General features: G+C 41.2%; 2 protein-coding genes across 9 annotated transcripts in view; one reads left to right on the top strand and one right to left on the bottom strand.

The window, feature by feature from the left end:
* Positions 1-187: 187 nt before the first annotated feature.
* Positions 188-20,334, bottom strand: cenatac (centrosomal AT-AC splicing factor). 4 transcript variants are annotated; one of them, XM_052039884.1, is made up of 11 exons: positions 20,110-20,334; positions 12,760-12,926; positions 12,517-12,615; positions 11,528-11,594; positions 10,134-10,196; positions 7,840-7,901; positions 6,328-6,445; positions 4,421-4,460; positions 3,564-3,653; positions 1,667-1,799; positions 188-1,386 (listed from the first exon to the last, which is right to left on the bottom strand). In XM_052039884.1, the coding sequence occupies exons 1-11, from the start codon at positions 20,275-20,277 to the stop codon at positions 1,326-1,328; spliced, it is 1,068 nt and encodes a 355-aa protein (XP_051895844.1). In that variant the 5' UTR covers positions 20,278-20,334; the 3' UTR covers positions 188-1,325. The 4 variants fall into 4 exon arrangements, with proteins under 4 accessions (XP_051895844.1, XP_051895845.1, XP_051895843.1 ...); XM_052039885.1 differs by having other exon boundaries at positions 6,328-6,439; XM_052039883.1 differs by lacking the exon at positions 7,840-7,901 and adding an exon at positions 7,646-7,764.
* A 2,601-nt stretch (positions 20,335-22,935) lies between these two features.
* LOC127583781 (E3 ubiquitin-protein ligase TTC3-like) overlaps positions 22,936-24,393 on the top strand; it is an 81,206-nt gene continuing 79,748 nt past the window's right edge. For all 5 annotated transcript variants that reach the window (XM_052040119.1, XM_052040118.1, XM_052040116.1 and 2 more), the window contains exon 1: positions 22,936-23,038. The gene's annotated coding sequence lies outside the window, so the exon portion shown is untranslated. The remainder of the gene's footprint in view (positions 23,039-24,393) is intronic.

The following is a 24,393-nucleotide window of genomic DNA, read 5'->3' as shown; positions in this document are numbered from 1 at the left end:
TTGGTGTGCTGTGTATGGCGGCTGTTAGCTCGGTTTAATTTGGATCTTATATTGGTGATAGTTTTACAGGCTGTTGGGTACAGTGATCTGATAAATTGTGAACAGTTGCCTTTTGGGCTTTTAACATTTTCCACTTAGACAATACAAAATTAGTCAAGTTAAAAGTCTGATTGGATTCTGTGTTTCGATGGGCAAAGCTTCCATAAATATGGTTTGTTTTGGGGCAGATTTCGAACTTAAATTATTAAAACAGTTGAACTTCCAGCTTCCATGTTCACAGCTATCAGAATGCTGGCCATGTTTATTTTCAATGATATACACTGCAGCAAGGAGACTGGCTGTGGAGAAAAAAATATGCATTACAGTAGTTGCACTACAGGTGATGTATTTCAGTAAGTCAAATATGGGCAAGATATGCACAGTAAATGGTAGGGTGGTAAAGGTGGCCGATAGAGGGACATTTGGTTCAAAGTGGCAACATGGGTAGAATGGATGAAGTCAGGTGGCACATTTGCCTTCATAGGTTGGTATAGAATATGGAAGTTGGGATGGTATGTTACATCTTTACAAAACATGGGTTAGCCCACAGAGTATTGTGCTGTTCTGGTTACCACTCTATTAGGAAGGATGGGGTTGTGCTGGAGGGGGTGTAGAGGAAATTCACTAGGACATTGCCTGGACTGGAAGAGCTTGATGGGGAGGGATTGGGTAGGCTGTGCTTGTTTTCCCTGGAGCAAAGGAGGCTGAGAGGTGACCTGATAGAAAGGGTATTAATGAAGGCATAGATTCAAGGTGCAAGGAAAGTTTTGTTTTTGTTGAGTGTTTGATACTTGGAAATGTGCTGCCAGCACATTAGTGTGTGATTCCACCACACTTGAGAGACATGCACTTGAATAGGAAGGGGATAGAAGGATACAAATGGGATTACTGTTGCTGAGCAGAAAATTCAGCATGGATGTGGTGGGTTGATTGGACTGTTCCTGTGCTTATGACAGTGACTTATTGCAAGTTGCCTGATAGCTGGTAATTACTTAATTAGCTGTAAGAACATGGGAAAATTGAATTTGCAAAATTGCAATATATTAAGCATTTATTTAACTGGCTAATTTTAAATATTTATATAGACTTTTTATATACTATTTAAAGCCCATGGGATAAAATTTATATTAAGTTTATTCACAAGGCTTATAACCCTAGCAAAGTAACTTATCACAAAGCACATGACAGTTGTCACATAATCTATAAAGAAAATATACACTTTCAGTACAATTTAGTTAAATATACAAAGTACACATTGCAAAAATCATTTTTCTCAGTTTTCAGCTTCACTGGTCAACTCTCTTCCGTTTTTTGCTTTTCTTGCCTTCCTCTAACCGAAACTGATGCCTAAAAAAATTAAAATCATATTGCAGGGTTGTCAAGTATTGAAGCTAAACTTAATTTCCATGTACATTCAAAAGCAGTATTTTAACATTGAACAATTACACAAAGCCAAACTTTTGGAAGGGGTTAGATGAACAAGTGTTTGTAATTTTAAGCAGGGAGTAGGTATTGGGAAGAGATGGTTAGTCTGGGGTCAGTGTGGAGGGATTATTTAAGAATGGGTTTTTCACATTTTCCAGTGGGAGTTAGGTGTCTAGGATCTAACTACTCAGAACAGTCTTACCTGGATTGCCATCTCCTGCCATCATTCCACACTCTGCCAAATGAAGGCAACCAGGAATCATCTGTTTCTGATAAGTGGTTGAAATTTGCACCGACTCTATTTGGAGGAAGTTTCTTCAGTTTCTCTCTCTCTCCTAAAATGAAAAGGAATCAAGTGAAAAGGACCAGGGAACAAAATTTCAGAAAATGGCAAGTTGGCTGTGAAGTGGCAATGATTTGTCTGTGTTCCCCCAAGTCTGGCCTGTTCCCATATACCTAAAGTGCATATCAAGTCCAACAAGAATCATGCAGCAATGTAAACTATTTGTATTCACTGGGGTAAAATGTCCAAAGATGCATCACTCAAATGTTACCAAATCCTCAGAGGCTGAAGTCGGTCAGCACCAAAAACAACCTAGAGGGCTTCAGCTACAGTTGAAATTGGAGGTCTAGAGTGCAAAATCTTAAACAGTAACTGCACTTTGAAGGAATGAAGAGCCTAGAGAGGTGCTGTAAAGATTTACTAGAATGGGTTCAGAAATAAGGGTTTTTCATTACACAGATACACTAGAGAATTAGGTTGATTTTTTTTGAGCAGATCCTAACCATTTTACTTGAGTCTGGCAGGAACTGGCTAAGGGTATTGAGTGATGAGGCCAGCTTTGCACTTTACTGCACTGAAATGCAATAACATCAGAACAAGTCCTTTTCACTGTGTGCTATCCTGAACCAAGTGGATGCATGGTGCACGATTCCCTGGTAAAAATATTTCTGACTTGGAGGGCAGATTTGCATTTTATAGCATAGATCATTGTGGTAGATATGAATGGGGGGGGGGGGGGGGGGGTGTGTAAATGAGAATAAAACCTTTACAGATTTAGATAGAGGTATAGGAGGAAAAAGTTGTGCAGTGTGGTTATAAACTGGAATACACTGCCTGAAAGTTTAATGGATTAACTTAGAAATGAAGTAAAATGTAACAAATTCTTCATTGTGAAAGGAGGGTCACTGTTTATAGGGTTGTGTTAATATTTTTGCAAACAATGTTTAAAAACTTAAAATCTCTAAGGTGGTGTATTCATGTAACACTATTAGGGTTTTGAGGATTTTTACATAACTGCAGTGAAGGAATGCTAATATTTTCAAGCCAGAGTAGTGTAGCTGCATCAGAAAAATAACAAGCTTTTATAAAGGGGTAGTTTTAAGGATTGTGGCAGGAATTCCAGAGTTTGGGAAGCCAAAAGTATAGCAACCAAACATAATATTAAACCTGGAGGCCAGTGTTAAAAGAATCTGAAGGCTTTAGGGCTACAGGTTACACGTGTCAGGATGAGAATCCCTTGGAATAATTTGAAAATAAGGATAACTTTGTTGTAAGAGAGAGTCCAGGGGTTGATTGATGGGTGGGAAGGACTCTGCTAGCCTAACTTGAATTGTTTTGAATGATTTAAGCTAAAGATAACATTTATCTCACCAAACCTACACTTTAAATTTTCACCATGATAACTACCTTAGCCAATTCCATTCTCTAATATTTTTTCCAAGAAACAAGTATTCATCAAGCATCTTAATCATTAAAGTTCTAATGTTTTACACCTAGGTTACTGATAAATGAGCAAAAATAATTTAGCACCATGACATTTGTTGAAACTTCAAGTTGTGACAGCACAGGAGGCCATTTGGTCCATCAAATCTATCCCAACAGTAGAACAACCCAGATGAGTTCTATTTCCCTACGGCCCAGCAATTGTCTTCAAATATTTATCCAAATCCTTTATTATTATCAGTAGTTCAAGAAAACTGCTCTGTGCTGCTCGCAAGGACGATCTAGAATGAACAATTAAATGCTGGTCTTGCCATTATTGTCCCCATCCCCTGGAGTAAATAAAAGCAAGCCAATCAGAATATCAAACACATACTTTGTTGGATAAACTCTTCATAAGAAGGTCCTATTGGTTTTGGTGCAGTATCTGGATCCTCCTCATCAATAAGCCAGGGTGGAATTGCACCTGCAGTCAGATGGAGATTACATTAGTGTTCAATCACTAGAACAAGGTTTTAATTGGAATATGGTGATTAATAACAAAACCCAGTTAAGTGAGTAGGGTAATAGATATTTATGCTGTGCACAATTCAAAGGCCAAGCAGGTAAGTTAGCTCCTCATTGGAGAACAGCAAATTCAAACTTCGAGACAAAAAGGAGCCACGAGGATTGTAGAGGTTCAAGCTGGACCCCATAAGGGGAGAAATTACATAAGTAAAAATCTAAAAAAAATTTCTTCAATGTGAATGTGGGGTCATTGGAGTGTGTTCATGTTTCTGCAAATAGTGAACACCAAAGGCATTTAATCTATAAGGGTGCATTTATGGATTGTAGACAACTCTATTTTACAGTCATTGTAAATCAAAGAACTGAAGTGAAAGTCTAAAATAAAAAAAAACAGGAAATGCTGGTAACACTCGGGTCAGGTAGCATCTGACTCTCTCCATAGATGCTGCCTAACCCACTGGGTGTTCCAGCATTTTTACTTCATTTTACTGCATAATCACAGGAGTAATAACCTGTTCAATAACAGCGGTTAAGTGTGATTATTACCACCTTTCAATAAATTAGGTGAAAATGCAAATAATTACTCTGCTTAGTATTTGTTCACAGGCTGTCCTCCCCACTCTCATACAATATGATTATTTCCTCCTCACCCCCAAAAATCCTGTTTCAAAACAAAAAAAATCATTCTACACTATAGAACACTGAAAACCTATAAAAGCACATCACCTGTGTGAATATTCCCAGTTTCTGGTTTGGATATCTGGAACTGTAGAAAGTCAGCAAAACATTAAATGTCAATTCTAAACAGACAAAATTGATAATATTTATACTTTTTGAAAACTTATAACATTCTGAATTTATTCTAAATCAGTAAGTTGATATGTATATATTTTTGGCAATGTTGTCTTAACATTTTCAAATGTGATGCTTGAAGGTTTTCACCACTACAAGCACTGTCCAAAAAAAACTGTTACACAGAATAAAGTCAATTGGTAAGAGACTTTAAAAAGACTCTCTTAAAGAGAGGATTTTTGCTTGATTTTCAGAAATATGACTTTAACCTGGAGTATACTTCCAAAAACATTTCTAAAAATCAGAAAATAATTAGTTGATGGTTGGAGTGCAGAATTGGGAATTGGAGTGCTGGTGATGAAGAGCAGAAGAAGGGGCCAGCCAACCAACCAACCAGTGCAAACTTTCTCCCTGCGTTGTACCCACTGAGCCCTGGAAGAATTTTGTTAGCTTCAATGAGATCTCTCATTCTAATAAACTCAAGAGAATACGTGCCTGGTCTACTTCAATCTTTCCTCTAATTACAAACCAGTCATTCCTGGAGCTAGTTTACTGAATCTTCACTGCACATATGTGGCAAACATACCCTTTTCTAGGTAAGGTCAAAACTACACAGTATCTAGGCGTAGCTTCAACAAGACCCAAAATAAACTGCAGTATGACATCTTGAAATCCTCCTGTAATCAAGGCCAAAATACCACCCACCTTCCTAATCACTAATTACACTTGTACACTGGTTTTCAATGACTCGTGTACAAGCACACCTTGGTCTCCTGAACATCAACATTTGCTCAATCTCTCACCATGTGAAAATACTCTTCTGTTTTTCTATATTGCATGTGCCATGTTCTTGTCCATTCAGCTGGTTCCTCGAAGTCTCTCTACATTCTCCTCCATAAAATTCCAAGCTGTTTTATATCATCAGCTAACATGGAAATGTGGTCCTTCCTGCTAAATTGTTCCTATATATATTGAGTAGCTGGGGCTGAAGCACTGATCCCTGCAGTACCTCACTAGTCACAGGCTGCCAATTTTGAGAAAGATCCACATCGTCCCACTTATTGCTTTGTCTGATAACAAGTTCTCAATCCATTCCAGTACATTACCCCCAAATTCACTTGCTCTGAGAAAACTCCTGTATGGGACTTCACTGAAAGCCTGAAGATCCCAATGAGCCACTTCACTAGTTTTCCCTGGCCCATTCTGCTAGTCACAGCCACAAACAGCTCCAGTATATCAATCAAACAATTCATCTCATAAATCCATGTCAACTGCTCAATTCCTATTTCTCTTTTCAAGGTGTTCTGTTAATACATCCTCCATTCCAACATTTTTGACATTAGGCTAATAGATCAGCATAATCCCTGTTTGTTCTCTCCTTCCATTTGTAAATAGTAGGGGCTACCATTCAATCTACAGGACATCTGATTCAGCACCCAAATGGGAACAGTGGACTTACACACAACTTTTCCACATCAACTGCTTTGTAGGGGGGGCGGCGTCACTGAGTGAAAGTTTGTGCTTGGCATTACAAAAGCCAGCTCATTAGTATAAGCCAACGGTGGAACTGCATGCGATAGGTTGCTCCATACCCTTGCAATAATCAGCTTTGAGAGCTGGGGAGCTTGAGAATGGAAGTGGGCTGGAAGAACAAACGCAAACTTTCCCTCAATCCCATTGGAAGCTTGAGAGCAATTCACCTCCATTGTTCAATGCAATAAAATTGGGGACAGCTGCTTTGGAGATAGTACCTTCTATATCGATGTATTTGATGGCGACATACAGTGCTGCCCCCAAAACATTAACACTTAATTGAAATTCACTACATATGGACACATCACCTGGTTACCAATGAAAGTCAAGGTTTGTCCATTAGCCATATCACCAGAATGACACGTGTAATTCACTCCACTCGGCCCAGGTTCCGTCTCGTTGGCGTTGTAGCTTCCAAGACTATGACTTGCAGAGAAACAAATATTTTCTGTAAAAATGAAGTTCTCTTTTCCTTAACTGAGATTAAGATTGTAACCAAGTTTTTTTTGGCAGGGTCAGGGGGTACATGATATGTACTAGTAGCAGTCACAGGGTGACTACAGGCAAATAATACGGGCCAACTAAAACCAAGGATCTATAACTCACTATATAATGACACTTGGCATATTATTGTTGGTTTGTTCCACTGTACCACAATTATTGGGAACTTGCATTTTTTTTACTTTCACCAATTCTATCAACCCTCTGGAATTCATGGTGCAGTAACGCCAGATGTCCATTGGATATTCCTGCCCATCTTTTTAATGAAGTGGACAAAAGTTGTTAGCCACAATATTTCCCTGATGGCTTTTCAGCTTCCTGTTATACAGGTTTTCCATCTGCTCTGATGATCTAGCTTTGCCTTTGTTGGGGAAAGAGGTGGAACACACACGAGAGCAGCACAACAGGGATTGAAGATAACTTTTAATATCAGTCTTCAAAGCCTGTAGGGCAGATAACATGGAAAACTAGTGCTCTGAGACTACACATAAAAAGAGCACAGGGAACACAGGAGCATGATCAGGCCACTTCGGCCATCATGCCAGCTCTGCCATGGTTAGCCTGTGACTAACACCAGATACCCATACCCAGAAGTGTAGCTGTTAGCATAACGTTATTACAACACCAGCAATTGGGGTTCAATTCCCACCACTGAAAGGAGTTTGTACGTTCTCCATGTCTGCGTGGGTTTCCTCTGGGTGCTCCGGTTTCCTCCCACATTCCAAAGACATACGGGTTAGTAGGTTAACGTGGGTGTAATTGGGTGGCGCGGACTCGTTGGGCTGGAAGGGCCTGTTACCATGCTGTACAAGTTTAAAGTTTAAATACAGTTTGTCCCATACACCTTAAGAATTCTGTTAATCAAATGTGTTATCAGTCTCAAATAATAATCAAGTTTAGGGAGGAATTACACCTGGGAGCTAGGAACATTCTGGGATGATTGTCAAAATTACAATAATGACATTCAACTTGTATCATTTTAGTGGGACATCGCAGCACCAAAGCAAGCAATCTTCCAAAATCTTAACGTCATCCATTCAGTATGAATCTTCATTTAAGAGTACTGATTACCAAGAGTTGAGTGTAGAATGTTACATCAAAAACACTGATCCTACTCTTCCTCACCTTATACTTTCCCACAATGGACACCAATCAGGAGCCAGAACTTGGGCAGAACTTTCCTCTCCCTCACTCTGAAGCAGTTGCTGCCTTTGTTGAAGGTTGCTCTCAGACAATTTAGTAATCTATGGTAAGGATATTTTAACAATTCTACAACATACCAGTAATTATTTTAATGAATGAAAACAAAATACTCTTACCTATCGTAATGATTGGACTCCCAGTGTTTGCAGCCATCGATAGAATTCAGCTCTGCCTGTGGCTGGTTTTGATTCAGGAAAAATCAACACTTTTTCTTAAAGCTTAAAATACTACGTTAAAATAACTATTGCACTAGAGAAGGCGAAGCAACTGAATCATACAGCTGCAAAATGCTCTATAGCTTTTATGCATTCAACAATGGTGGTCCATATAATGTATACTTTGTGTGACGATCTTGGTGAACAACCCACAACACATTCTACATTGTGTCAACTCTCCTTGTGCCATTTGGAGAACAATCTTTTTGCTAGAAATTCATTCTCTGGACTGCTTTGGCAAGTTCAGGGATGGGCACAGAAGTCTCCCTCATGTGTTAATACACTATCTGACGGACGAATTGAGGGAAGTGCTTGTAACACAAATGTAGAGAGTTGTCTACCCTCAAGAATGGAGAAGTGGAGAGAGGCTGTCTCACCCTGCTTGAACTACATCACAAGTAAAATGCAAATCCATAGACTGCCCAAGCTAATCAGGGTCAGATGTTTAGGATCATAATGAACAGCAAATGTGGGGTGGTTGGAGAACGGGAGAAGATTGCGAAGGCAAGCCAAAAGCAAATCAATATTTCTCAATTTTCAAACACCTATTTTTGCACTGTTTCCCAAATTTAACAAAACTTGGTGTTCGAATGTGCTACTTTAGGAAGTATTTATACGAATGGAGCAGCATAGTACATTGATTTTTCATGATAACTTACTGCAACAAGTCCATAATGACCTTTTTATGGATTACTATAGTTGTATTTACTATGTCCATTTTATTATACAATAAAAGAGGGCCTGCTTTATATTGTTCCAAATACAATAGAAGAGAATAAACAAAACACCCGAAAGAAAATACAATGTGTATATAAAATTTTGATCTACAAACGCTGTTAAACTGTAGATTAGGAATCAATCTTCTAGCTGCAATAAAAGCTGTTGTTTTAATAACTACTCTCTGATTCTAACCACATCCATTTTTATTGTGCCCAATACAATGAATCCCTTAATTCAGCAGGAACACTTTATTTTGCTTTAGAGCCCAAAGACGAGGTCTGGGAATAACCAGGGTGGAGGAATGCAATACTGTTTGAAAATTTGGAAACTTCCTTGACCAAATGTACACAGAAAGCATGGAATCATACAAATTACAACACAACTCGAGGCCAATCAGCCAATGCACATGGCCCATCTACTTAAAATCCATTTCTTTTCTTGTTTCTTTGTATAGTATGAAGAAATAAAGGGGCATCCCTTTAGAACTGAGATGAGGAGGAATTTCTTCAGCCAGAGGGTGGTGAATTTGCAGAATTTGCTGCCACAGAGGGCTGTAAAGGCCAAGTCATTTGGTGTATTTAAGGCAGAGATTGATAGGTTCTTGATTGGTACAGGGGTTAAGGGTTACGGGAAGTCAGGAGAATGGGGATAGAAAAAAATATCAGCCATGATTGAATGGCGGAGCAGACTCAATGGGCCAAATGGCCTCATTCTGCTCCTATATCTTATGGTCTTCCGAATGTATTCATGAAAATCAGAAATTGGGAATCATACGAATACCAAAAAGGTACAAAAAAAGATGAGAACAATTTAGCTGTTAATCTTATTTGAGGGATTTTGCCTCAAATAATTGCTCTACTTTTCAAAGTAAGAGGTCAGCTTTGTGATTTTACTCTCTGGGAGTTAAGACTTTGGGTCCAAGTTGTTACGGTTTGGAGCCATTTGGCTGGAAAAGAGCAAAAGACACAATATCACTTCAGATTTTTAAATCCATTACAAAACCCATCGTCCATCAGGGCCTGGGTGGGATAGGTCCCACTCTGCTATCTCACCCAAGTAGTTGAAGTTCCCCGATGGAGCAGAGCCATGCCAGATCAAATCCTACCCTCATGTTACTTAAACATTTGAGAAACTTTTGAGGGTAGAAATAGTGGGTGGAGTAACTAGGGAGGAAAAAAGGGGCAGAGTTGCTATTGACAATGAGAACCTCAGATCCCAGCTTTGCAAAACAAAAAACCCTTCCATTTATGCAGAAGCCAAGATCAACTCCACTGATGCTCCACAGAAGATCAGCTAAAATAGCACTTGGACTCAAATGTATATCTAACTATGGCTAAACTCCACACTGCCATCACAGAAAAGCAAGAACGAGCCTAATTTAGATCTGTCAGATCATTGTGCAATTTATAGATCAATTGATGTAAAATACAACAGTTGCTATGGATACTGTTCAGGCTCATCCAGGTAAAACCAACCTCAAAGGCAGCCTGCACCACCTCTTGCCTTCTGTGATCCACTTCTCGAATGTACTCTGCTTCCTACAGAGAATGTGCAAAGTGATAAAGTCACTCATAATTTGTAAAAGTCACTCATAATTTGTAAAAGTCAAGAGACTAGAATAGAAAAAAGTTACAAACAATTAAATAGAGCACCATACACACACAATCCATTATCGGTAATTAATGCATTATGGGTATACTGTATATATACGTGAATAAAAAGAATAACCTGTGTAAAGTAAGGAGGAACTGTTAATTTCTTTGTTAAATTCATAGACAAAGAAATACCCACAAATACATTAATATCAGACTTTGATTATAACTCTAGTATCCTAGTCAGACCGAATATATCTATAGCAGTAACCACAATTATCCCTTGCAGAACCTCAGCACAGTATAACCCGAGTTATCTGGCCAGCACTCTCTCTCTATATATAAATGAATGGATTAACAACCAAGTCATAAAAGCATCTAGTTCTGCATGATTTGTAAAATATACCTTTCTATTCTCTGTATTCATATTTTATTTGAATAACACCATGAGATTTTCTTCTCAAACGCTATACTTTTACATAGATTCAGGAATGAATTTTCCAAACTGTTTTACATGGTTAAGAGAAGCTACAGATATTTTGTGATAGGGTTACCACAAACAACCTTCTATTTGGGAAACAAGTTGTTTGTTCCAGCCCAAACCTCTCCCACTGTGCCTCCCTTAACCATGCACTGCTTATAATTTAGAGTGGAGGCAAGCAACGTGCTTCTAAATCATCAACTGATACAGGCTGCTAGGCGTAAAATGGAAAAAACGAATGATGTACCCACCAATTTTCCCATCATCTTTGGTCTCCACAGCAACACTCCAGACCTTTCTGCAGTGTAGCTGACATGAGCAATATATGCAGTAATAAACAAAAACCTTTAATTTAGAGTGCTTTTCAAAAAGCTCAGAGTTCCAAATAGCTTAACAGTGAATTAAGTATTTTTGAAGTGTTGTCACTGTTAAAATGTAGGAATCAGAGCAGAATTTGCACAAAGAAAGCTTCGAAGAAACAGCTATGGACTAATGAACAATTATTACTAATTCATTTTTTTTAATTGATGTTAGTTGAGAAATAAAAATTGGAGATTGCCTCTGCCCTTCTTCACACAGTGCCATGCGATCTTTTCTATCCAAACAAGGGACTGCATCAAGATATGGCACCTCCACAGGTCAGCACCCCTTCAATGTAATCTCATGTGAGAACCAGTCTTCTGACCTACAATCGACTGAATCAAGAGGAGAGAATGGGAACCAGAACCACAGCTGATTTCATGATAGGGAAACTGTACAGAGCCTCATTCACATATCAATTTTAACTGACAAATACCTGTTTAATATATTCATCCTCTTTCTCTTCATAGTTTTCCACTGCCTTTGCAACAGCTGTTTTGAACCTTAACAAATGAAAAGACAATTCTGGAAAAATTGTAATGTTTAAATCCCATTTTCAAAGGCACCTTTCTTCCTTCCTGGTGGAGGGATTTCCCATTGGAGGCCAATTAAGGAAGCAGATAGATGACTTACACCATCCCTGACCTCCCCCCACACCCACCTCCCAACGCCGAGACCACCACCACTACTGTGATGCATCTAATCTGCATCTCCCTCCAGGACCCACCCAAGGACATCAGACCAGTTTCTGACTGAGGCCAACACATTTTTACAGAAGGCAAGTAGGTTTATCCTTGTACAACTGGCTTAATTACCTTTGGGGTTGGAGAGCAATTTCTTAGTAGACTCTGTATCCCCACATTGGCCTTTAACATCTTACAGACATGCTTGTCTCCTTGCTGGTGGGTAGGAATGAGTGCAGGTCATAAAACAGCATGACTGCAGGGGGAAAGGCTGGGTAAAGTAGCTGATCTTTTCCTGTTATGATTTATGGCTTTGTTTTCCCATTCCTATAGGATGGTGCATTGACCAGCATAGGATGGTTTAAAGTGGGTCCCATTTGCTTGTTATAACATTCCATAGTTGCTCAGTCATCCACCACCACCACAGCAGTTGAAAACCATTCAGTTCTCTAGCTCTGCTGCTCGAGGTGTACCAGAAGGAACTAGGTTTACCCACTGATAATTCTCTGCCCCGCTCTAGCCTCTACAGCAATGCTTACTATCCAACGTCATTAGAACATTCAGTCATCATTGGAAATGAAGTTGAGGGGACTGAAAGAGCAATGCAGAGCACATACTATCGAAACTTTTACACAACATGCAAGTCCACATTCACACTTACTGATGTTCGCTTTCAATGTTGCTGATTTATGCAAACCTCAATTTTTGCCAATAAAATGCAGAGCTGAAATCCATTGCTTACTTTTCATAAGCCTCTCCAGAGAGTAGAAACTTCTCTTTTAACTTTTTATCTGCTTTATTTTCCCACCAGAATTTGTTGGTTTGTTTCAAATGTTCCAAGCTGCAAGAAAGTTTGAATAAAATTAACAGTTGTTGAACAACCCATCAATTAAGATGCAAGAGCTTCCTATATTGTTGCAAATTAAACTTTTTACCCTGTGACATGTTATACAGCATAAAGCAGGAAGAATTACAGGCACTGTACCTTGCAAAATGTTCCAGCAGTCCTCCATACAGCACCGCAAGGCTTCCATTTGTGATGTGTTTCTTCACGTCTCCATTGCAGCAGTAGCACCAGAAGTTCTGCTCATGCTGGGTGAAATCATATTTCTCCACTTTCACATCTGACAGAACCTTCCGTGCCTCTTCAACCTGAGGGTTCAACAGCAAACATCTTTAGGAGAGACCATCACTTCTTGGTAGCAATTGCCACTGGCCCCTGCGAGACCATACCTGGAGTATTGTGTACAGTTTTGGTCTCCTTACCAATAAAAGAGGAGATAGTTTGCCTTAGAGGGAGACCTGTTCCTGGGATGGGTGACTGCAATACAAGGAGAGATTGGGTTGACTGGGCCTATATTAGAACATAGAAAACCTACAGCACAATTCAGGCCCTTCGGCCCACAAAGCTGTGCCGAACAAGTCCCTACCTTAGAAATTACTAGGCTTACCCAAAGCCCTCTATTTTTCTCAGCTCCATGTACCTATCCAACAGTCTCTTAAAAGATTCTATCGTATCCACCTCCACCACCGTCGCCGGAAGCCCATTCCATGCACTCACCACTCTGAGTAAAAAAACTTACCCCTGACATCTCCTCTATACCTACTTCCCAGCACCTTAAACCTGTGTCTTCTTGTGGTAACCATTTCAGCCCTGGGAAAAAGCCTTTGACTATCCACACGATCAATGCCTCTCATCATCTTATACACCTCTATCAGGTCCCCCCTCATCGTCCATTGCTCCAAGGAGAAAAGGCCGAGTTCTCAAGAGTTTAGAAGAATGAGGGGGGATTCTCATTGAAACCTCCGACAATGACTTACAACCTCATCCTATTACCGCAATTTTTGGGTTACCAATGATGGAATCTCGCCATTTGTCTGCTTCTGCTTTTCTTATGATCGCCTTTGTCACATTAATGGCCAAACGATCCATTTTGTTCAAATGGAAGGATCCAATACCTCCCACCACTTTTCAGTGGTTTTCTCAAACTATAGCATGTTTAAACTTAGAAAAAATTAGGAGCGCTACTGTTGATTCTTCGCTTAAATTTGAGGAAGTTTGGAGTCCATTTATTCAATATTTCCATATGATATAAGCTGACCTTTTTCAGATCCCCCTCAATAACCCTTGAATACAGAGGAGCGGAGTTGACGACATAGTAATGTTTCTTTTCCTTTTTAATTGAAGAAATATCAGTCCCAGTTTTTTTTTCCAAGTTTTTGTTTTTTTTTGGTTTATCATCAATATTTTTTGATTTGGGGGTTCTTCTTTCATATAATTAAATTTAATTTCTTTTCAATCTTTCCTTTTTGTTCACTTAACAAGAGAATGGGAGGTCTAGATTACTTTTTTTTAAAACTCCTTGTGATTATATATTTTAACTGTTACGATTGCTATCCTGATCTCTTAGCACCATACGTATAACTACTAACGTTATATATGATTTTGTACTAATTTGAAAATTAATAAAAAGATTGAAAAAGAAAGAAAGAAACCTCTGACAGGGCTTGACAGACGGGATGTGGGGAGGATATTTCTACAAGTGGAAAGGGTGATGTGAATATATCACAATCTCAGGATACAAGTGAGACATTTAGGGCTGCGACAAGGAGAAATTTCTTCAGAGGGTGGTGATCCTGTGGTATCTCTACCACAGAAGAAAGTGTAGATAATGACACTTATTATACCTAAACAATGAGGTAGTAGATTTCTGGACTCAGAAGGCACCAGGGAATAGGGGAAGAGTGCAGTAATGTGGTATTGAGACATAGGATCAGCCGGAATTGTACTGAATGACAGAGTGGGTTTGAAGGGTTGGATAGCCTACTCCTACTCCTATTTTCTATGTGACATTTAAAATTTTTACAAAGGGATGAAAGGTGTGATTAGAAAGGGGAAGGGTCTTTCAGCTAAGCTGTTTAGGATGATTGAACTCCCTTCCCCCAAAACAAGCTGTTGAGGCTGGGTCAATTCTAAAACTGAGATCAATAGGCTTTTGTTAGGGAAATGTATTAAGAGTTACATACCGTTTACTTAGCAATTTGATTCATGATTTTCATTTTATTCTGGTCAGTATGCAATTTCCAGTTAGTCAGACATTGGACATCTGATAGTCAGCCCATAAAATTATTTGTGATCTTCAGTACAAGGTACAAATAATGAAAATAATTCAATGTATACCTAACCGCCTACTGTCTCACATTGCATTAAACACGAGGACACATTTTGTTACATGGGTGAGGGCTTGCCTATATAAAAAAATTAACACTAGACTCAAGAGAGCATCAGGAATGAGCTGAAATTAAAGCTGTGTTTCAGTTAGTAAGAGCAGATCTGTTTGACCTACATTCATTAGGCAGAAGGTTGAATAGTGACCTTGGAAATGGGTGAAAATTGGTTTCATTATATTAATGAAGTCTGAAGGTACATGAATGCTTTTAGAATAAATTTTTGGGTTCTTTCTTCCTGCTTCTTAAAAAATAAAAATCCAATGACCTAAATGCAACTTTATGAAGAAATGCAAGAGATATTTTCTTCGATACTTCAACTAAAAGAAATTTCAAATTATGAGTTGACTACAGAATAAAAGAACCTCAAGCACTTTGATAAACTATTGTAAGCTAAATGTGCAATTATGCTCTACGATTCACACAGCTGACAGGACATCAAGGTCACTTATTTCTGTAAACAATTTAGTACAGTAGTTATAATCAGAACACAAAATGCTTTTGATTGTATTCTGAAGGTTAAGAACTACAAATGCATGAGCTGTGACTCAAATCATCGGTTGGCAATAGTCTGATTTCTATGGCTGACTAATATCACTCAACAAAATGGAAACTACAGTCCAGTAGCAAATGAATTAGAATCTGTTTTTTATATGATAAACATTAAGAGAAGCATTTCTGAGTCAAAATTATGTCAGTGTATTAAAAACTATACACCCTTCAATACCAATCTAACAGTTGAATGAGCTAAATTGTTCTTTGCCCAGTGGGGTCCACCTGTTGCAATTTTACAATCATAAATTTGCCTATTCTTTTAAAAGGCAGAAAGCATGTATATAACTGACTTTTTTTTCTGACAATGCTGTCTCACACAGCTCTCAACAGCACGTTTCAGAGAGATTTCTTTTTTAAAAAGGGTGAGGGAGCTGGTAAACCTGAACCATTTGCCTTCAAATGAGTTGGAGCTATCAGGACAGCCTATTTCTGAGCATTTGCTCGGGGGGTGAGCCATTACGTTCCACATATTGTTGCCAAGTATGCACCATAAACTGAGCTCATCTGTGAAGACACCAGGATTGGCATCCCTGGGAACAATACAGTAGGAAAATAAATTAGAATATTTTCTAATAATTATTCATGTTCCCTACATCAAGTATATGCATACTTTGTAGGAAAAGCACGGTAGTGTAGCAGTTAGTGTAATGCTATTACAGCGCCAGCGACCTGGGTTCAATTCAAGCCACTGTCTGTAAGGAGTTTGTACATTCTCCCCATGGCTGCATGGGTTTCCTCTGGGTGCCCTGGTTTCCTCCCACATTCCAAAGACGTACAGGTTAGGAAGTTGTGGACATGCTATGTTGGCACCGGAAGCGTGGTGACACTTGCAGGCTGCCCCCAGAACACTATGCAAAGATGCATTTCACTGTATGTTTCGATGTACATGTGACAAATATTAAGATAGTTTTAATAATTATTTAATAATAATTTAGATATCTTAAATCTTACAAAGAAAGATTGGATTCAGCTGTGTCCCTTGCAGTCAAATAGTTTGCCAAAGCAGTACTAGATGAGGGAGTAGAATCTCCTTGGCTTCCTTGCATAAACCCCAACAAGGAGGCAATAGTTTCAGGTCAGGTGGGATGGTAGGAAGAAAAAGGAAATGTAACAGAGGTGAAGAGAAATAGGCAGACAACTGGGTTAGAAGAGAAAGTTATCATAGAAGAGCAAGCCTCTCCTTCAGAGGGAACTAAATTGAATACATGAAACTGCTATTTGGAGTACATCAAAAATGTCATCATTGTGCACATTACATTAATTGCACATCAATCCCAACCTACACGCAGCGGTGACAGATGTCACAGGCTCACATCAATCACCACCCGAACTAGAAGGATTGAACAATTTTGCATTGGACTGGGATGGAAAGAAGGATAGAAATAGAACAGAAATTAGGGTGCCGTGGTAGTTAGAGCTGCCACCTGACAGCTCCACTGACCTGGGTTTGATCCTGATCTTCAGTGCTGTCAGTGCAGAACTTGCACACTCTCTCCAACAGTGTGGATCACCTCCAACATCCCAAAGATGTACTTGGTAGGTTAATTGGCTGCTGTAAATTACCCCTTAGTGTAGCTGAACTCAAGGAGAATCAAAGGGGAGTTGAGGGAGCATTTTGAGGATTTCAGGAGTACAGGGCAATAAGCAGTTGAAATGGGACGAATGGGATTGTTCCCCTGGCAGTCCGCATGGGCCTGATCAGCCAAACTGCCTCCTCCTGCATCATTTTAAGGAAGGAAGGTAAAATTCCTGTTTGATAAAAGTAAAGAATTTTACTTTCCTTATTTTATATATGGATACATGCAAATAAGAGTGCATGGTACATTTTAGAGATGCTCATTTGTATTCTTAATCAGCCATTTTATCAATTGTGATACTGCAATTCTTGGGGAAGCAGTAGAATCTTTGTAATTTTCCTGTGGCAACAAGGGTTAGCACACACAAGAAAATAGCAGGAGGAAGCCACCTCGCTCCTTCACCTCACCCTTCCATTCAACATGATCATGGCCGATCTAGCCTAGACCTCATCTCTTTTTCCACACCAGTTTTAAATAGTCCTCAAATTTTCTCGTGAACCCAGTAAATTTAAAGGAATGAGGAAATATACAAGCAGTCCAGACCCCAGCTCCAGCTGTGAACCTACTCACACTTCTGACCTCTGGTGATCCCGATCCCAACTCCAGCCCTGGCTGCACTCTGGTCCCCTGGTCCAAATTCCAGACTAATGAATGAGCCAGATGCCAGACCATCAGGAATCCTGAACAATCGGATACCAGATTATTGGAGTTTTCTGTTTTTCTATTCTAACTCCAACCTCCTTACAATGAAGGTCAATCTGCCTTCTTAATTACTTGCTGCATGCTAACTTTTAGCATTTCATGAACAATAAATAGATCCCTCTGGACTCCATTAATTGTGACCGTCATCTGTGTGATGACCACTCTTCAGACCACCATTCACATTCCCTTTGTGGTCCTGCTTTTCAATTTTGTCTCAACCTGCTCATAATCCCTCAGCAAATCCTCTTTCCTCCTCCATATTATGGGACCATACAATGCAGAAATAAGAACTTTAACCCACTGAGTCCCCACCCCTTTACACTCCACACATTCTCATCAATTCTCCCCAGATTCTGCCACTATATACTAGGGCCAATTAAACTACCGACTTCGGGATGTGGATGGAAACTGGAGCACCTGGAGAAAATCGATGTAGTAACAGAGAACACATGCAAGCTCCACACAAACTGCACCGAAAGCACAGAAATAGAGTGGAAATCAGGGTGGCACCACAGTTAGAGCTGTTGCCTCGCAGCCCAGGGATCTGGGTTCGATCCTGACCTCAGGTACGGTGCACACTCTCTCTGTAATTGCATGGGTTTCCTCTCACATCCCAAATGTGTGCTGGTAGGTTAACTAGCTGCTATAATTCTTACCCAGTTACAGAACTCACCCCTTCTTCCTTGATGAAAGAATTGCATCACTGTGTGTTTCGATGTATGTGACTAATAAAGATATCTTACCTTACTTAAACTTCTATTGAGATCGCTACCTTAGCGCAAGGAAAACAAAGAAATATTTTGAAAGATGACTTTTACTTTAATGTCTCAATAAGCCACGGTGTTGCTCAGAGGTTAAAATCAAATGCAGTCTGCAGATTAAACCATCAACCTTGGGAGTTCCTTGATCTCACTCACGTTGTCCTCTGGTTACATTATTTGCTACGTTCACTTTTATGGCTCCTTCTCAAATCCATCTCAGGTTTACGTCACTGGAGCTGAGAGGCAGCAGCTCTTCTTGTCATGTGTGCCTACGTGGACCACAACAACTAGATCATCCCACCCCTAAGCACAGATCAAACCTATGGATGGCTCAGGTCAAACCAACAACCTCCAGGCAAAGTGCAAGGTATATTATAGGACCTAAATTGTTTGGATTGTTTTCTCTGGAGCGTCAAAGGCTGAGGCAAAGAAGTACATAAACTGATGAGAGGCACAGATAGGATAAACAGACTCCTTTTTGTCCCCGGGGTGGAAATGTCAATTACTAGAGGGTATAGCTTTAAAGTCAGAGGGGGAAAAATTTAAAGGAGATATGCAGGGCACGTTTAGTTTACACAGAGTGGTGGGTGCCTGGAACACACTGCCAGGGGAGGTGGTGGATGCAAATACAACAGTGGCATTTAGACAGACACACGAACGGGCAGGGAATGGAGGAATAGGGACATGCGCAGGCACAAGGGATTAGTTTAAATTGGAATCACGGTCAGTATCCGGCAGGCACGGTAGTGTAATGGTTAGCGTAACGCTTTACAGCACCAGCGACCTGGATTCAATTCCCGACACTGTCTGTAAGGAGTTTGTACGTTCTCCCCATGTCTGCGTGGGTTTCCTCCCACATTCCAAAGACGTAAGGGTTAGGAAGTTGTGGGCATGATATGTTGGGGCCAGAAGTGTGGCGACACTTGCGGGCTGCCCCCAGAACACTCTATGCAAAGGATGCATTTCACTGTGTGTTTCAATGTACATGTGACTAATAAAGATATCTTATCTACAGACATGATGGGCCGAAAGGCCTGTTCCTGTGCTGTACTGTCCTATGTATATCACATTTTAAGGTTTTTCTCAAAAGGCGATAACTTTATACACCAGTACATCCCACTTTATAGGGATTTTGTTTAGGGCCAGACTGGGGTCAAACCCCAGGGCAAAAGCAGAAACCCCAACCACGGTTATTTGTTTGCCGGACGTTTATTGAAGCAGGTTCAGTAGAAGCCTGTGCCCAGCCCCCTGTCCCCTGGCCCCGGTCTCCCCGTCCCCGGGCTCCTATTCTCCGGTCTCCGGTCCCCCCGTCCCCAGCCGCCTGTTCCCGGCCTCCGGTCCCCCGTCCCCAGCCGCCTGTCCCCAGGCTCCAGCCCCCCCGTCCCCGGGCTCCGGCCCCCCTGTCCCCCCGTCCCCGGGCTCCGGCCCCCCCTGTCCCCCCGTCCCCGGGCTCCGGCCCCCCCTGTCCCCGGGCTCCGGGCCCCCTGTCCCCCGGTCCCCGGCCCCCCTGACCTTCTGCAGGAAGCGGCCCAGCAGCGCCCCGAGCCTCTCCTGGTGCTTCAGGCCGTAGACGTGGCCCCGGCCGCTGAAGGAGGTCTGCCTGCAAACCGGGCAGTAAAACGGTCCCTCTACCGCCTTCTTCCCCCGCATCAGGAGGCCGCCGTCCCCACACTCACACATTGGCGAGGCCGCCCTCACATCCCCGCCGGCGCCTCATCCACCCCCATTACAGTCGGCGAAAACATTAAAGGACACAACGACCCTTCGCCTTTAAGACGGGAAGAGCGCCGCCCCACAGCGCCCTCTCTGCCGGAGGACCACGAAGTCGGCAAGCTTGCAACAAACACACGCTGCATTTAGGTAGCGCCTTTCTTGCAAAAAATCCAATCCTCAGGTTCCCTATGGGGGAACATAGGAAGGGACATCTTGTCAAAGAAATAGATATCAGGACAACTTTGTGGGCCGAAGGGCCTGTATGTGCTGTAGGTTTTCTATGTCTTAGGGATTGCAATTAAAATTCATTGAACACTGAACTACAATGGACTTTTTTGTTCTAATTGTGTTCTTTCTTGTAACATTTGTTTAATTTATGCTTTTTTTTTGTGAATGTTGTGTCTCTAATGTGCCTACGAAGCTGCAGCAAGTATGTTTTTCATTACACCTGTGCATACATGTACTTTTGTACATGACAATAAGCTCGACTTCAACTTTGATATTAAATCTTGTTTCTCTCTCCAATTGTCTCAGCTGCCTGGTGAGAATCTCCAGCATCTTAGTTGCGTATTAAGGATTTTTTTTAGGGATGTCTTGACGGAACAGGGAATAGTTCAAGGAAGGGAAACAGAAACAGAAAATCAGCAGCATCTGTGGAAGGAGAAACCAAGATAACGTTTAAGGTCGAAGATCCTTTATCAGAACTAGTCCTGAAGTTGAGCACCTTCTGATTTTCATGTACTGTGGAATTTCATTGCTTATGATCTGGATGGCAAGGGACAAAGGAAGTGATGGCCAGATTTAGAGGTCTGTGGAGATCCCACTGGTTATGGGGAGGAGATGGTTACAGAGATGAACAGAATGAGCCCCCTTCTTTGCCTTGCGTTATATTGTGGGGCAACAGTTTTAAGCACAGGGTCGAGAATTGTTTGTAAAAATTGCCGGGGCCAACAAACGCAAAAGATAAACTGCAAATGCTGGAAGTCTGAAGTAAAACAGGTGCCCATCCAGCAGGCGAAACATAAAGTTGGTTTACTCAGTCAGCAAAATTGGACTGTGTTAAAATTCTTTTCCAAACTAATTGTGCCCCCATTGCTAAAGTTATAGATTGCCCATGTAGCGTTATAACTGGCGGGGGAGGAGGTACAGGAGCCCAAAGACCCACACTCAATGACTCAGAACAGCTTCTTCCCCTCCGCCATCAGGTCTCCGAACGGTCCATGAATTATCCCTTTTATTTCGTTTTCCATTTTTTGCACTATTTATTTTGTAATTTATGATAATGTTTATGTCTTGCATTGTACTGCTGCCGCAAAACAACAAATTAAAGTCAGTGATAATAAAGTCTAGCCTGCTGGGCAGCTCCCTCCATCTCACCTGTTCGACCACGCCACCAAAAGGAACAACCTCTCACTCACCATTCCATCCCAGCTGCTCATCATTTTATATACTTGCATCAAATCTCCCCTGAGCCTTCTCTTCAAAGAAAAAAGTCCCAACCTCTCTAAATATATCCTTGTAATTGTAGTTCCTCATCCCAGGAACCTTCTGGTAAATCTTTTATGGGCTCTCTCTCATATCTTCATATGCATCTTATGTGGTGACCAGAAAAATGAGACCAAATACAATACTGCAGTTGAGACTGGACCTGTGTATTATAAAGGTTCAGCATAACTTCCTTGCTTTTATACTCTATGCCTCTATTGATAAAGCTCAGATTTGTGTATGCTCTATTCATCACTTTCTCATCCTGGTCTACTGCTTTCAATGATTCGAGCACACAAATGCCTCAGTCCATCTACTGAAAGGTGTCCTTTATTCTTCATTGCCTCTGCTCATTCTTCGTACCAGGACTAGAGGGCCTGAGTTATAGGGAGAGGCTGGCCAGGCTAGGTCTTTATTCCTTGGAATTTAGGAGAATGAGGAGTGACCTTATAAATGCTTAAAATTATGATCGGCATAGATAAAGTGGATGGTAACAGTCTTTTCCCCTGGGTAGGGGAGTCCAAAAACTAGGGAGCATAGATTTAGGGTGCGAGGGGAAAGATTTAAAAGGGACCCAAGTGGCAACTATTTTATGCAGAGGGTGGTGAGTGTATGCAACGAGCTGCCAGAGGAAGTGGTTGAGGCAGGTGCAGTACTATCATTTAAGAAGCACTTGGATAGGTACATGGAGGGGCGGGGCTTCGAGGGAGATGAACCAAGCGCAGGAAATTGGGACAAACTGGGTGGGCACCGTGGTCAGCATGGATTTGTTGGGCCGAAGGGCCTGTATCCATGTCGTTGCTCTATGACTCTAAACCTGATTCTGAAAATAAAACTACTAAAGTGACGGGCAATGACCAACTCATATTATACAATTCTTGTCGTGATACAACACACTTTAGGGGAGGCAGAGAGAGCGCCAGTGCAAATCGTATTTCAGTCTGTAAACCATAAATAGATCTGTGAAGCCACGTTCGAAAATCAACACACAACCATGCAAATTGCAATAGAAATAAAACGTGTTACAAACTATCGGGGAACGTAACAGCTTCCAGTTTTGCAGCAAACCATGGTACAATACCCCCTTTTTATTTCTTTTGCGGAAGTGCCCAAAGCTCGCGATAGCGTTACTTTCAGTTTGTGAGTGGTGTGTATTCCTATTTTATCTCCCTCCTCTCTTTAGTAGGAGCGACGGAGAGAGAGGAAAAGACACAGCGGTGGCCGGGAATTACAGCGACGGACGGTGAGGGGGAGAGCCCGCTGCCTTCTCAAGCCGCGTTGTAGCAAAGCCCCCGGGGCAATACATTGTAGCACAGGGTAACGGGGTGGAAGGCGAGGGTATTAGCCACATGCAGAGGATACCTGCTTCCCGACTTGTTTCCGTCTGTCCTCCCCCACTGCGTTGCACCGCTGTTGCTCCAAATTCTACGGGATTGCAGATAAACCAACAACGTGGCGATTTCACTCTGTGTAAACTAGGGTTTTGTACGTTGTCCCAACCTTCCCCCCCCCCCCATCTGAAAGTCGTTGCTTTGAGTCATCCAGCTGTTCAAGGTAATGTCAGTAGTCTCATAAGGAATAACGGGAGTTCTGACTGTAGTATGTCAGGGGATTCCCTTTCTCTTAAACCTAAATCTCAGCGTGCCTGCTTTTTGTTGCTGCGATTTGCTTTGGAACTTGAATCATATGATTAGGTTGTCACCTTGCTCTGTGTGTGTGTGTGTGTGTGTGAGGGAGAGAGAGAGAGAGAGAGATCTGCTGCCGCGTTGTCTGTATCACAACACAAGACATAATTGAGCAGAGTCAGCGTGGATCTATGAGAGGGAAATCGTGTTTGACTAATTTATTTGAGGTATATTTGGCGGTGTTAATGAGGAGGATCCAGTTGATGTGGTGTATTTGGATTTTCAGAAGGTTTTCAATAAGGTCAACAAGGTGAACAGGATTGGAGATTGGGGGAATCTACTAATGTGGATTGAGAGTCGGTCAATAGAAAACGAAGTGTAGAAATAAGTGGGTCCTTTAGGTTGATAGTGGATACCACAGGGATCAGTGTTCGGGCCCCAACTATTTGCAATCTATATCACAAATTTGTCTGAGGGGATTAAGTGTAACATTTCCAAATATGCTGACCATACAACATTTAAGTGGGAATGTGAATAGTGTGAAGGATACAATGAGGCTTTGAAAGGCTGGAGAAGCTGAGTGAGTGGGTGACCCCATGGGTGATAGAGCACATTGTGGAAAATGTGAGGTTATCCACTTAAATAGAAAAAAAACAAATGGTGACCAATTTTAAATGCTGAGAGACTGGGTAGTGTTGATATCCAAGAATAATTGGGTGTCCTTGTACACAAGCCACTAAAAGCCAACATGACAAACACTATGATCCTGGAGTTCCTTCAGCATCTTAGTGTTCTTCATCTAGATTCCAGCATCTGCAGTCTTTTGTTTCTCTAGTAAAAGCCAACGTGCGAGCAGAAGGCTGTTAGGAAGGTAAATGGTCTTTATTGTTAAGGGATCTTGAGTACAAATTTAAAGATTATATGGGGCCTTGGTGAGACTGCATCTGGAGTATTGCGTACAATTTGACCTCCT

This window comes from Pristis pectinata, chromosome 27, assembly GCF_009764475.1.
Source record: "Pristis pectinata isolate sPriPec2 chromosome 27, sPriPec2.1.pri, whole genome shotgun sequence".
Lineage (NCBI taxonomy): Eukaryota > Metazoa > Chordata > Chondrichthyes > Rhinopristiformes > Pristidae > Pristis > Pristis pectinata.
The sequence above is the reverse complement of the archived record's forward strand: the minus strand, read 5'-3'. Positions and strand labels throughout refer to the sequence as shown.